The following is a 15,172-nucleotide window of genomic DNA, read 5'->3' on the forward strand; positions in this document are numbered from 1 at the left end:
GCCTCTCTCTAGCCTTCCTCCCTGCATCCTAGCCTTACCTGGTGGTCTGGCGGGCTTTCGGGACAGGAACTCATGGCAGTCATTTCCTATTGGCGATCTGCACGGGGCAGGAGTGTAGGAAGATCGCTCCTGCCCCGAAAGCTCACTAGACCACCAGGTAAGGCCGGGGGGAAGGCGGGAGGGAGGCGGGGGTGGGTCAGAGCCAGACGAGAAGATATTTGCAGTTTTTCTCCATTCGCGGTCCGGCTCTGCCCCTATCCCCTGCGAATACCGAGGGAGATGTGTACAAACGTCTTCAACACAGCAGAAAATCATGTCTGTCTTCCAGAGTCACGTAGACAGAAGTTTTGCGCCCAGACAACAAGCTTTTTGGCCAATCCAGCTCTATCTGCATGGCCCTACCTCCACGGGCTGGCTTCATGGCAGCCACAATGAATGTAGTTCCATGGCTGAAGGCTCTCACGTGTCCTCTCCAGAGCACGTTTCTATTGAAGTGATCACCTCAATTGAACCCCCTGCAGAGCATGCCTCTCATAATAGCCTCATGGGTAATTATGACAATGGATGTCAGGCTGTTTGGCTGGGAGGCTCACTGCAACAGATGGCTGATCAAGGGGCTTTGGTTGGCTTGATCAGCAGATTGGAACTTCAAGCCATTCGATTGGCATTGCAGAGGCTGGAGAAGACTCTGGAAGGGCAAGCAGCCTAAGTCTCAGAAAATGCTCCTGTGGTGGCATATGTCAATCACCAGGGAGGCACCAAGAGTGCACAGCTGAGGTTCGCTTACTGTTCAGGTGGGCTGAGTTTCATCTTCAGGCACTTTCAGTGATGCATGTAGCAGAAGTCTACAGACACTGCTTAGCTAGAGCATGGGATACTTTCCTGCACTGGTGCATTAAAGAGAAGACTTAGCCATTCTCTGCTCCAAGCTCCCTGGTGTTAGTTTTCCTCCAGTCTGACCTTGACAAGGTCCAAGTGGCGGGACTCTCTTATTTCAGGGCTCAAGAGCTTAAGGGTTCATTGGCATCTAATCCAGACAGCCCAATTCCTAAAGAGGGTGTTATGGCTCAGGCCCACCAGTAAATACTTGTTTCCCTCATGGAAGCTTAATGTGGTTTTGCAAGGTCTTAGTCAGGCTCCTTACGATCTGCTGAAGGAAGCATTCTTGATGGATCTCATGCTCAAGACGGTTTTTTGTATGGCTATTACCTCAGCGATAGGAATTTTGGAGCTCTTTCTTATAGAGAGCCTTTCCTCAAGTTCACAGAGGCCGGAGTTTTTGTGCATAGTTCCATCCTATTTGCTGAAGGTTGTTTTGGCTTTCAATGTCAATCAGGAGGTCAGATTGCCAGGAATGGTTTCTGAAAAAGTTGGATGTGAGAAGGGTGCTTCTGTGATATCTGGATGGAAGTCACCAACATCATCTTTTTGTGCTCACTAGTCAGGCTAGTCGTAACGCACTAGCTTTCTAGGGCACGAGTTCCAGGTGGATCCATAGGGCCATTTCATCAGCATATATTGCCACGGGAAAACAGTCACCATTCTCCTTAAAGGCACATTCATGAAGTGTGGCTTTTTCATGGGCGGAAGCTTGGGTGATCCCTCCCGAGGAGATTTGTAGGGCAGCGACTTGGTCCACTCTATATAAATTCTCCAAGTTTTACAGAATGGATGTAGCAGCAAGGGTGGATTCTGCTTTTGGGTCCTCAATGTTACGAGCCAGCGAATAGACCTGCCCTAGATTTCTGGGATTGTTTTTGTACATCCCTTCCATCCATAATAACCCTAACCCTAATGCACTAGAAAAAAAGATTAGGTTCTTACCTTGCTGATATCTTTTCTAGTAGATAGCTGTGTCATTCTGGAGCCCCACCCTGTCAGTTATCTCCTGTGCCTGACTACTGTCTCAGTTAGAAAGTTTGAGTCCAAACTGAAATTTGGATGTCAGTCAGACCTTATGGGTTTGATGAATATAGAATATATTGGACACGTTAGCATTTAGCGCACGCTAAATCGGCTAGCATGCCTTAGTAAAAGACCTCCGTAGTGTTTATATTTTATTGCTTTTGGAATATTAGAATGCACACTGCTTAGATATGCATTGGTAGTACTGGCAGAATAAAAAGTTTTAATAAATGATAGGTCCTGGGTCTCCTTTGCCCCTGTTTCATATCGTCACATTTTTTACATCAGTTGATTATGACATTTAAAACTCCCAGTCAATGATGAGAAGAAGAGAATTCTCGGGAGCCAGTAATGATGCCTCTCAGTAAGAGCTGCAGCGCCAAATTGCGCTCCTGCTCGTGTCACTCAGCAGCCGAAGGAACTCGCGGCAGCCAGTTACCAGCAGGGCAGCAACTTGGAAAGTTCGCTCCTGCCCGCTGCATCTCTACTGCGGATCACCAAGATGAGGTACTGTATGAAGCTAGGGCAGGGAGGGAGGCATGGGCGGAGCCTGGTGGCGGCCTTTTAAAAAAAATTCTGGGAGGGGGCATTGACCCAAATATAAACCGGGACCCCCATTAAATCCCGGTTTATATTCAAGTATATACGGTATACTCATATATCTTTAATAAAATTGGTTGATGCTTTGAACACTCTTAAACTGACTAGGTAGACCACAAGAGGGCAGCTTTTGACTGGCAATGACAATCCCTAGCATTCTCTCTTAAGACAAACCAAATGCTTTCACTAAATGTTTTTCCCAATTCAATTTAACTTGTTCTTTGTGGGTTGATAGGCACGTCTTGGTTTAATAATTCCTTATTAGTCCATGTGGAAGGTGTTAGAGGATGTTTTATTCTGAAGAAAGCAAGGGAGAAAAGCAAATCTTGTCTGCAGCATATAAGCTGGAATTGAACTTCCTTCTTTAAACGTAGCAAAATAATGTCTTTTAAATAATATTTTATCTTTATCATCGCCAAAGTAGTCATACAAACACATAGTAATATACTTGCATGTTTCTCCATTGTTGAAAAGGTGACTGCAAAAGCTAGAAGGATGCTAAGATGCATTGGGAAAAGTATGGCCAATAGGAAAAAGGAGGTATCGTTGCCTCTGTATAAGACTCTGGTGAGACCTCATTTAGAATATTGTGTACAATTCTAGAGACCGCACCTTCAAAAAAGATTAAAACAGGATGGTGTCTGTCCAGAGGAAGGCTACTGAAATGGTCAATGAACTTTGTCATAAGACGTATGGGGACAAACTTAAAGATCTCAATATGTGTACTTTGGAGGAGATGCGGGAGAGGGGCGATATTGATAGAGAAGTTTAAATGCCTACGTGGCATAAATGCACATGAGGCAAATCTCTTTCATTTGAAAGGAAGTTCCAGAAAGAGAGGGCATAAGATGAAGTTAAGAGGCTCAGGAGGAATCTAAGGGTGGTAGATGTGTGGAATAATCTCCCAGTGGAGGTGGTGGAAACAAAGATTGCATTTGAATTCAAGAAAACGTGGGATCTCTTAGGGAGAAGAGGAGATAGCGGATGCTGCAGATGGACAGACTGGACGGACCATTTGGCCTTTATCTGCCATCATGTTTCTGTGTAACAACATACAGGAACCGTACTCATAGTTTTATAGTTTATTAAAATTTGATGAAACGCTTATCATAACATTTGAAGCGTATAAATAGTATAAATATAGATAGGGGAACAAACAACAGATAATAGACAAAATCCTTATACAACAGACAAACTTGATTGGGAAAGGGAAGTGAAAACAAGAGGAAAAAAGGGAGAACTACAATTTGTGAAGAAAGAGAACGTAGAAGGAGTAAAATAATAAAAAGAGAGGATAAATCAATCTTAGGCATCTTTAAAAAGAAAATATTATAAACAATATGTGTTTATTTGAACGTATCTAATTGAATTGACCACTTGTTTCTTCTTCAGATGGGCAGACTGAACATAAGAATAGCCTTACTGGGTCAGAACAGTGGTCCATCTAGCCCAGTATCCTGTGAATAGATTAGTCTCAGGGCTGTGTTTTGTACTGTTTGTAGTTGTTTTATCATTGTTGTGGGGGCAGGGAAGATATATGATGTTGCAGTAGTCAAGGAGACCTAGGATTAGGGACTGGACCATGAGCTGGAATTGTTTTCTGTTGAAGAATTTTCGAACTTGCCTTAGGGTTCTTATGACCACGAATGATTTCTGTATTGTTTTGTTGATTTGTGGTTGCATGGTGCAGCATCTGTCCATCGTCGTTCCCAGAAGTTTTAGAGTGGGATGAAAGGGGTATGTGATTGGGTTTATTATATGTTCAAGTCAAGAATAAATCTCTTGCAGTTCATCCTCTTGTTTCCAGATTTATGAAAGGTCTTTTTCACATCAAGCCTCCTCTTAAACCGCCTCCAGTGGTTTGGGATATTAATGTTGTTCTCACCAGATTAGTGAAACCTCCATTTGAACCAATGTCATCTTATCTTAAATATCTCACTTGGAAAGTGCTATTTTTAATCTCCATCACTTCTGCACGTCGAGTGAGTGAAATTCAAGTGGACCCACCTTTTACAGTGTTAGTTCTCCACACTCATCTGAAATTCTTACCAAAAGTGTTTACGGCATTTTATTTAAATCAATCAATCGTGCTTCCAGTTTTCTTTCCGAAGCCTAATATTTACCCTGGAGAAATAGTTCTTCATACCTTGGTCTGCAAACGAGCATTGACTTATCATTTACAAAGGACTCGGTCTCACAGGACATCTCAACTGTTAATCTCCTTTGATACCAACAGATTGGGTTACCCAGTAACCAAGAGAACTATTTCACACGTGGCTTGTGGCCTCTATTTCCTTCTGCTATGTTCAGGCTGGGCTGCAGCTTGGGGGTCGTGTAACAGCACATAAAGTCCGAGCTATGGCAGCTTCAGTTGCATTCTTGCATTCCACTACCATTGATGAAATCTACAAAGCAGCTACTTGGTCCTCAGTTCACACGTTCACGTCTCACTACTGTCTGGAATCATATTTCAGACGAGACGGGCACTTCGGCCAAGCAGTCTTACAAAATTTATTTTCTTAAAGGCCAACTCTCTCTCCATCCCTCTGTAGTAAGCTAGGGAGTCCCATATGTGAGAATATGCTGCCTGTTTGTCCTAGGAGAACAGGTGTTATCTGGAGACAGCAGGTAGATATTCTCGTATCCCTCCTATCTCCCCTGGTTGGCTTCTTAGTTTGTTACAGAACTGAGGTGCTGCGAGCCTTGGAGGATGGGAAGGCATTTGCGAAGTTTCTTAAAACTTAAAGTGACAGTTCACTTTTTATACTGTCCATACTGGGCTCCATGGATGATGTCACCCATATGTTGAGAATATAGGCCTGCTGACTCCGGATAACACCTGTTCATTAAGTAACTGTGTTATACAGCCTCATGCTACATGATTAAAAAATAATCCTTATTTCATGATGAATAACTTTTGGACTATAATGTATCTTAAATAGAAAACTATCTAGATAGATTTTTCCTCGAAAAAGCATTTTATTAAAAAAAAAAAAAATCCAGTTGACTTTTATCCACCTTGTTTCCTTGCCTTATTTCTAAGGAGCAAGTGTTGTGTTTGTCCCACTCAGATGCACAGATTTCTTATTGTATTCAAGAGCTGCTAACTAGCCTTAATGTTCACTGTCATGAAGTCTTAATTTGTGTCCTGTCTGTCAATAAAATAAAAAGACAAAGATGATCATGCGTCTCCTTCCCTTCCTAGGTGGTGGCCAATGCTGTGGCAGCTTTGTCAGAGATTAGTGAGTCTCACCCCAACAGTAACCTGCTGGACCTGAATCCCCAAAACATCAATAAGCTGCTTACAGCTCTGAATGAGTGCACTGAGTGGGGCCAAATCTTCATTCTCGATTGCCTGTCCAACTATAGTCCCAAGGATGAGCGTGAAGCTCAGAGGTAGGTACAAAAAAGAGATGAGGAATTGGAGCTTGTCAGTTCACAGCGCCAAGAAGAAGTTTGAGACTCAGAGGTAAGATTTGAGATCAGGTATGAGGCATTGCAGTCTAGCTGGCCACTATCCCAAGGACTCTGAATAGGATCTATGTAGCTTAGAAAAATGTTCTGTAAACCACATACTGCAATAAGGAAAAAGAATTAAGGACTTAAAAACAGGATTAAGGCTGTATGAAGTCTAAAGATGGCCTTCCTCTGAGTTGAAATCAGCAGGAATAGAGCAGAGACTGTATGTTGACCACTTACAGTAGAAGGGATGAATGAGAGCTAGGGGTTCAATGCTTTTTCCAGTGATCTTTGTGGTGGTTAATTAAAAGACCCAAAAAATAAAGTTATGAATGTAATTACCCTTGGGAAGAAGCTGTTGTAGCAATGAATCCTGGGGAAAAAGGAGGGAGCAGTATCTCCAGGTGGGTTACGTTTGCTCATCAAGCTAATACGAGAAGTAATTTTGTCAAATGCCTAGAGTAATATGTTGAATAACTAGCTATTGCTGATGAAGGAGAAAACAGATCCCAAAATACTGAGCATTCTAGGCTATTCAATCACAAGTCCACAAGTCTGGTATTTAATTGTGACAGTAATTAAACTCAGTCCTAAACTGGGGTATGTGGACTCTCAAATTTACTGCTAATGCTTTCCATAGCACTTTCGTTATTCCAAAGAGAGCTGCTTCTGGAGTTCATAAAATGTAACTGGTTGTGCTTGAAAATTTCTTTGATCAAGTCTTACGTTCCTTCATTTCCTTAATGATCATAGACTAGTTCTTCTTGGCCCCTCCCATGCAAAATTGGAGTCCACCTGTAATTGTGCATTTTTCTTTCTGGCACCTTACTTTTGGAATAGATTTCCTCTGTCATTATATACAGTCGACTCTGCTTGAGTGCAAGCCCTGTGGACCGGTTCGCCCCGTGCGCTTAATCAGAGTACCATGTGAAGAGAATCGAGCACCATCAGTTTTCTCGCGAGATTAGCAGCTCGGGGGCAGGATTCTGTGCTTGCATCGATCACTGCCATCACGTATCTTAGGACGAGTGACCTGCAATGATATTTGAAGTTTGCGATTATCCCTTGGTTTTTGTTGCTTTCATATTCAATAGGCAAGCACCTTAAAGCCAACAGCTTTGCTACGTTTGAAAGCGGTGTATAGGTCTCTATCGCTTTAATTGGGAGACCACCTGTGTGATCAATGTCAGCCTAGCATTGCTAGCAATCAGCATTTTCGGTTAGCCTAACCAATGTCAGCAAAGGCCTATGGGAAATTATATCTGACTCTGGAATGTTGATGCAGTTAGACCCTAAATTCTCCTGCACAGAATTCACATACACTAAGCATCCAGCCAGACTGAATTGTTTGTCAAGAAGATAGGCTGCTTGAATGGGACAAAGAAGCCAGAGACTAATCCCATCTACCATGCCTGCAAGTGTCACACCTTCCTTATCAGTGAAACTAACCATTGTTTCAAACAGTTTACAAATTCTAAACAGAAAGATATTGGGAAATACAATAGTTTCTATATTTAGAATAAGATTCCAAGCAATAAAAGGCTCCTCTCTACAACACCCCCCCCCCCTCTCTTGCTCTATCTCTGGAACCTGAAGCTGGGAACATCACCCCCATCCCCCTTCTCTCTCTCTCTCTGTCTCTCCCTGGAACTTCACGCTTCTCTGTGGACTCTAAGGCAGGGAAACTGCTTTGCTCTCTCCTTAATTGTAATGTTTATGAAAATTGCTTTTCTGTAAGCCTATTTCTATAGCATATTCTTTATGCCTTCACCTCTGGCTGTGCTTCTCATTTGAGTTTACTTCCTGGTGAATCTTCTGTGAAGGTATTGAACTCGGGTCCTGGTGTTTGTAGGGCGCCTAACATAATCCTACCATCCTTACATTTTGGGGGCTCAATCTTACAATCAACATCACTCTCAGGGGACAGGCCCTTCCAATTTATGTACAAGTATACTAAGCGGCATCTGACATCAGCATGGTGGACATGTTCAGCCAAAGACAATGATTTTTGTCCACACGACACCATGGTGCAGTTTCAAAAGTTCGAACATATGACCAGGCCTAGACTGCCGTTACGTGATTGCTTTTAACCGGAGTGAACATAACGTGAAAGAGTAGAGGTGGGTCCTACGACATCAGTGCGCATAAGCGGATTATGTGCTTATCAGAAATGCAAATATCCGGAGTTTACGTCCATTGACTTTAATGTAAAAAAAACAAGACCATGGTGGTTGGGTGCGGATAATCGAAGTGTGTGCTTAACCGACGTGCACTTAGGTGGAGTCAACTGTAAGTCATTTTGAACTTGGGAGTCTAGGTATATGGACTCGCTAACAAATACGTAGATGGAATAAAACCCTATTAATAGCTCCCAACTCAAGTATGGATGGTTTCAACCTTCACATTAATTGTACGGGAATGATGGGCCCATACTCGAGTATGGGCTCATCATTCCCGTACAATTAACGTGCTTGAGTTGACATTCCCGTACAATTAATGTGCTTGAGTTGACGACATCACACACAAGTCTTATAATAATGATTGTCAGAAGTCATGTGAGAGATTGACATAAGTAGATTGACATTTTATTATTTTTTAGGTTAGTTCACACACAATCACAAGAGATTTTTTGAAGAATCTATGATAGAGATCTGGAACCTGTCAGACTCGGATTTATTTCTTGAGCAACTCAGTTCCGAGCAGATTTCTGAGATTCTTTTTCCTCTCTTTTTAATATTTAAATATTTAAAGATAAAGTATCTTTAGTCACACCTTTTCCAAAGGTTGAAACCATCCATACTTGAGTTGTGAGTCTAGGTGGCTTGTGTGTCTTTTGGTTATTTGCAGCTTTTCTGTTATGATTATAGAGTTCCAAATCTTTTCTCAGCTAAGACTGAGGCAGTATAATATATGTAAACAATAGAAGTACAAGTGGGGAGTGGGATAGACCACGTCAACCTTGGGGTAGACAATCTTTATAGGCATAAATCGATTCACAATAATAATATGGGCTTGGATTTGGAAGGAGAGAAGTTGTATCAGAGAAGACGGAACACTAGATCTTAGACATAAGAACATAAGAAGTGCTATCTCCGGAACAGACCCTAGGTTCATCAAGTCTGGCGATCCGCACACGCGGAGGCCCCGCCAGGTGTACCCTGGCATAGTTTTAGTCCCCATATCACTCTAAGCTTCTCATAAGGAAATGTGCATTTAGCTTACCCTTACTTACGTCACCTTATGCCACTTAAAAGGAGATGTACATCTAACTTACCCTTAAATCCTAGAACGGTGGATTCCGCAATTACCTCTTCTGGGAGAGCATTCCAGGTGTCCACCACTCGTTGCGTGAAGTAGAACTTCCTGAAATTGTCCCCCTTTAGACCTATATACCACACCCCTGAAGCAGGCCTCCATTCGTAGGCCAAAACACAGACCCTGTTGAGTCATTGATAACATCATTCCAATACAGGACTTTCCATTATTTGGACTTTTTAATGTGAATTTACGTTTATTATTATTGTGAATTGATTTATACCAATAAAGATTGTCTACCCCAAGGTTGACATGGTCTATCCCACTCCCCACTTGTTCTTCTATTGTTTGACTTTACGTGGGGTTTCTGTTCCCTTTTTTTTGCTCTATTATATATATATATAATATTCATGGTATGATGTTATGTTGATTGCTTTTGTATTTTCCCATAGATTTTATGGCCTCTTGAATGTAAATTGCCTTGAACCGTTTTGGTATAGTGCAATTAGTAAGTTGTGCATTAGGTTAGTATAGCAAGTCTATGACCGTTTACTCCTTTACTCTTCTTTTCTTTTGCAAAATCTATAGCTTTCCTCCCTTTGTATACTGGTAGATTCTCATTCTGTTCCTTCTACCTGTTAGAGTACTTGTCCAAGTTTATTGGTGCAGATGGATTATGGACATTTTACATTTGCATTTCAATATCTTTTGCATATTTGCTGTTTATCAGGCCTGTGACCTATAAACTATATAGGAATAATCTGTTTCTGTAAGGCTGATTCCTGCTTTGGCTCAGGGAAAGTAGTCTTGGCATATACTGATTCTTATAAATGACCATATGGGCGTGAAAGAGTTTTGCAAATCCATATTTTTTCCAAGATCTTTATGAGTCTAAGAATTGTCAGCTGAATCTTATTCTGTTATGTTAATGCGTACTTCAATATCAGTTCTATTCTCCTATAATAATCTTACTTGAATATAAATTTTTATTGCTTTTTCATATTCAAGAATACAAAGAAAGGATTACAACAATGACCAGCAGTAAAACAGGAAATATAAAGCCATCCATGTTAGTTTTTCATGAAGGCTTTAGAAATAAGAACAAAGAACCAGAAAATAAAACCTGTTATCCCCTCCCTCCCCACCCAAGAGCTCCAGCATCAAGAATTCAAAAGAACACTATGTGCTCTGTGACGACCCATCCCATTCAGGCAACCAGATTTCTTTGTACTGTCACCTCTGACCCAGTGTATCTCGTTTAACATCCAAATATTCCATTTTTAGCATTGCAAGCATTTTATTTCTCCAGAGTGTAAGAGTAGGAATATCAAATTGTCTCCACTGTAAAATAATACATTTTCTAGCCAATAAGGAAGCTTTGTGCATTAACTTCAGCCCATCAAGTTTGTTCAGGAGCCTCTTATGAGGAACCGTGTCAAAGGCTTTGCTAAAATCTAAGTAAATGACATCTAACATATGTTCTCGATTCAGTTCTCTGGTCACCCAATCAAAAAATTCAATCAGGTTCATTTGGCACGATTTACCTTTAGTAAAGCCATGTTGCCTCGGATCCTGTAACCCATTAGATTCTAGGAAGTTCACTATTCTTTCTTTCAACAACACATCCATTATTTTTCTAACAACCGAAGTGAGGCTTACCGGCCTGTAGTTTCCTGCTTCATCTCTGTGACCACTTTTGTGAATAGGGACCACATCCGCTCTCCTCCAATCCCCAGGAATCACTCCCGTCTCCAGAGATTTGTTGAACAAGTCTTTAATAGGACTCGCCAGAACCTCTCTGAGCTCCCTTAGTATCCTGGGATGGATCCCGTCTGGTCCCATCCCTTTGTCTACCTTCAGTTTTTCAAGTTGCTCATAAACACTCTCCTCCATGAATGGCGCAGAATCTACTCCATTTTCTCGTGTTACTTTGCCTGGCAATCTCGGTCCTTCTCCAGGATTTTCTTCCATGAACACAGAGCAGAAGTATTTGTGTAACACATTTGCTTTTTCCTCATCACTCTCCACATATCGGTTCCTAGCATCTTTTAGTTTAGCAATTTCATTTTTCATCTTCCTCCTTTCAGTAATATATCTGAAAACATTTTTGCCTCCCTTTTTTACATTTTTAGCCATTTGCTCTTTCGCGAAACGTATCTTTCTTGCCTTCTTTCAGTTTCACCCGGTAGTCCTTTCTGTACTTCCTTGTTTTTTTTAAATATTTCAGGAACGCCAACTCTTTTTGCCGTTATTTTCTCCGCCGCTAGTTTGGAGAACCATAACGATTTCCTTTTTCTCTTCTTTTTATTTATTTTCTTCACATAATGGTCCGTATCCATTTTTATTGCTCTTTTCAGCTTAGACCACTGTTTTTCCACTTAAGTGGTGACAGTCTCCTTGAAAATATGCCTTGCTGGATCTTGATGTTTGAAATGACACTGTCCATCTACATCAATCCACCTGAACCAGACACAGGAGAACCCACACACCATTCACGCACCCTACAACCAAAAACGTCAAACGAAAGAAACTATACGACAACCTCCTAGCCACTCGAGCAGCAAAACTGGACCACCAACTCTCCAGGAACTTGCCCAAACCTTTTTTAAAACCAGCTTCATTAACCACTCTTACCACATCCTCTGGCAATGCATTCCAGAACTTCTCTAAGTGAAAAAATATTTCCTCCTATTGGTTTTAAAAGTATTACACTGTGATTTCATCGAGTGTCCCCTAGTCTTTGTAAATCTTGATGCAGTAAAAAATCGATCCACTTGTACACCACTCAGGATTTTGTAGGCTTCAGTCATATCTCCCCTCAGCCATCTCTTTTCCAAGCTGAAGAGCCCTAACCTCTTTAGTCTTTCCTAATATGAGAGGAGTTCCATCACCTTTATCATCTTGGTCGCTCTTCTTTGAATCTTTTCTAGTGCCACTATATCTGTGTCCCAATGTGACGCTTCTCACGCTTCTTGTCCTTCCCTCCCTCTGTTCTGTGTCCCAAATTCGTGCCTCCATCCCTCCCGTGGGTGTTTATCTTTGTCACATCTAGGCGCCTAACTACCTCTGTTAGTGCGCTTTGGCTGTGGCAAAACAACACCCCAGAGGATCCCTTCAGGACTTGAAAAGGAGCTAGGCCACTGCCTAGTAGTGCATGCACAGGTAAGTCAGGACCAAGCCACCAGTCAATGTCCAAAAAGAATAAAGGTTTATTTAGGCCACTGGCCAAATCAAGTTTCAAAATTGCATTATGTTCATGGCACACAGCACAGATGAGAAACAAAACCACTTTTATCAGTACAAAAAGCAAATCATATAGCTTTTGAAAACTTGTCAGTTTGAATCACAGACTCTGAACTAAGGTTTGCCAAAACTGGCCCAGTTAACTTCACTGGGTCAGTCGAAAGAAAAATCAAAATAATATTGTTCTCAAAAAGAATTCTCAACAAAAGAAATGTATTAACTCTAATTAAGATTCAGCGGTATATAAGATTGCATATAATGTAAGAAAAGGCGCAGAGAGCAGTGATCAAATGATGTCAAGCAGAGAAGCTTTATTTTGTCTACAGGAAAATTGTCAGCTAACTATTTTTCTCTCTCTCCCCAGCATCTGTGAACGAGTAACGCCTCGGTTGTCTCATGCCAACTCCGCTGTGGTACTGTCTGCAGTGAAAGTGCTTATGAAGTTCCTTGAACTTCTGCCAAAGGAGTCCGATTATTATAACATGCTTCTGAAGAAGCTAGCCCCACCTCTAGTCACCCTGCTGTCTGGCGAGCCAGAGGTGCAGTATGTGGCCCTCAGAAACATCAACCTAATCGTGCAGAAAAGGTAAATATTGCATCTGGGCAGACTTGCACATTCTGTGTCTGTATATGGCCATTTGGGGGAGGATGGGCTGGAGAGGGCTTCAATGGCTGGGAGGGTTTAGATGGGATGGAGTAGGTTTTAACAGAGATTTCAGCAGTTGGAACCCAAGCACAGTACCAGGTAGAGCTTTGGATTCTTGCCCAGAAATAGCTAAGAAGAAAAATTTTTTAAAAAATTTAAATTGAATCAGGTTGGGCAGACTTGATGGACCATTCGGGTCTTTATCTGCCGTCATCTACTATGTTATTATGTTTAATTAGATAAGAGCAAGGTAAATGTCAACTCCTGGGGGGTAAAGAGGTAACCAAAATGCAGATAACAGGCTAAGCCCAGAAAGGGAGAAAAATAACCACTATGCGGTTAAGTGAGATTATCTCCACGTCCTGGGAAGCAGTCTCTCACACCACTGCAGTAGCAAAATGTGGAACTGATGACTGCAGAGCCCTGAAGAAATGATTTTTTTAAAATCATGAAACGTTGGCCTTCGTCGGCTGTTATGAGAGGAAGTTTTCACTAGTGCCTGCATCACATTATCAAGCTCGTTTGCCGCGAAGCACAAGATAAGTGGGACTTGCACTTTTTTTTGAATTATTATTCAATTGCGTTACCGTTCAAGTTAACGTCATCAGGGGTTGCCTATGACAGAATGTTGAAGGGGAACTAATGAGCTGTTTAGGCTCCCCTTCATAGGTCTGGGAGCAGTGATTGCCCTGTAGCTTCCGAGGCAAATCCCCTAGAATGGGTTTCATCTGAATGCTTTGACAAAAGTAGTTAAGTTTTGAGCATTAGCTTCAGCGTTTGAATTGGAGGTTCCAAGTTGTTGTTTTTTTATCACATCAGGAAAGTGCATTTTCATCACTAATTAGACTGGCTTTATATCTTAGTCAGAGATAATAAGTAGTGAGGTAAATGCTCTCAAAGTATACAAAATAGAGAAGTCCAAAAGTGTAACTAGAACCAAGACTTCTCAATATATGAAAGTCAAATATGAGTCTTAAATATAGGTGTTGAAATGGAAAATCAGAAGAGACTTTTTGTTTTGTCTGAATCACTCAGCAACTATTTCTCTGGCATTTGAAGTTTTGCCCATCTCCTTTGGGTTCCTTGAAACAGACCCTCGAAACATGGCCCATGTCAGGACCTGCTCTTATTGCCATTGAGAACAAATCTAACATTCAAAGAGCACGTTGCCTTATTTACTATTATTTTGCATTAAAGTCATACACAGTGATGGGACGGTGGGTTCGGCTATAGGAGCCACGGCTCTTGGTCGGATTATATTAACTTATTTCAACACCTATATTTAAGACTCATATTTGACTTTCATATATTAAGAAGTCTTGGTTCTAGTTACACTTCTGGCTTTATATCTTGACATTAGTCTTTGCTGTGACGCTCCAGTGATTAGAGACTATGGCCCAGATTCTCTAAAAGTGCGTCCCGATTTTAGGCAGCTGTAGGCGTCCTACAGCTGTCTAATCAGCCAATCGGGATGCACGTTTTTAAAAAAAAAAATGCTCCCCAGGCAGGCCGCCTATATTGAAGGCGATAGGCCCTGATTCTGTATAGGACGCCCGGGAGAGGCGTCCTATTCAGAATCGGCCTAAACTAAACCCCGATTCTGTAACCGGCGTCCATGTTACAGACGCGGGTTAGAGAATCGGGTTAGATTAGACACGGCCCGCTACACTTATCGCGGCAAGGGATCTCTCTGCCGCTATAAGTATAGCGGGCCGCGGCCTGTCCGATCGGATGCCCCCCCCCCCCCCGACACTACCAACCGACCGCCCCCCCCGACACTACCAACCGCCCCCCCCCCGGCATTACCGATCTCCCTCCCACCCCGACACTACTGATGCTGGCAGGAGAGTGTCCAATCCCTCCTGCCCGAAGACGGCACCCCCCCCTCCTGCCCGAAGACGGCACATCCCCCCCCTCCTGCCCGAAGACGGCACACCACTCCCCGGCGCTAACAACCCCCAAACTAACCTGTTCTTCGGGCCAGACGGTTCTTTCCCGTCTAGCTGGTAAGCCCGCCTCGTCGAAATGAGGCGGGCTCGCCCCTTCCCGGCCCATCCCGCCGAA

The 15,172-nt window shown here is 42.3% G+C and overlaps 1 protein-coding gene across 3 annotated transcripts in view; it reads left to right on the plus strand.

Moving 5' to 3' along the window:
- LOC117349121 (AP-1 complex subunit beta-1) overlaps positions 1 to 15,172 on the plus strand; it is a 123,706-nt gene that overhangs the window by 28,935 nt on the left and 79,599 nt on the right. For all 3 annotated transcript variants that reach the window (XM_033922157.1, XM_033922159.1, XM_033922158.1), the window contains 2 exons: positions 5,711 to 5,901; positions 12,827 to 13,048. In XM_033922157.1, coding sequence (XP_033778048.1) covers positions 5,711 to 5,901; positions 12,827 to 13,048 — 413 coding nt within the window. The remainder of the gene's footprint in view (positions 1 to 5,710; positions 5,902 to 12,826; positions 13,049 to 15,172) is intronic.

Source organism: Geotrypetes seraphini, chromosome 15 (genome assembly GCF_902459505.1).
Source record: "Geotrypetes seraphini chromosome 15, aGeoSer1.1, whole genome shotgun sequence".
Lineage (NCBI taxonomy): Eukaryota > Metazoa > Chordata > Amphibia > Gymnophiona > Dermophiidae > Geotrypetes > Geotrypetes seraphini.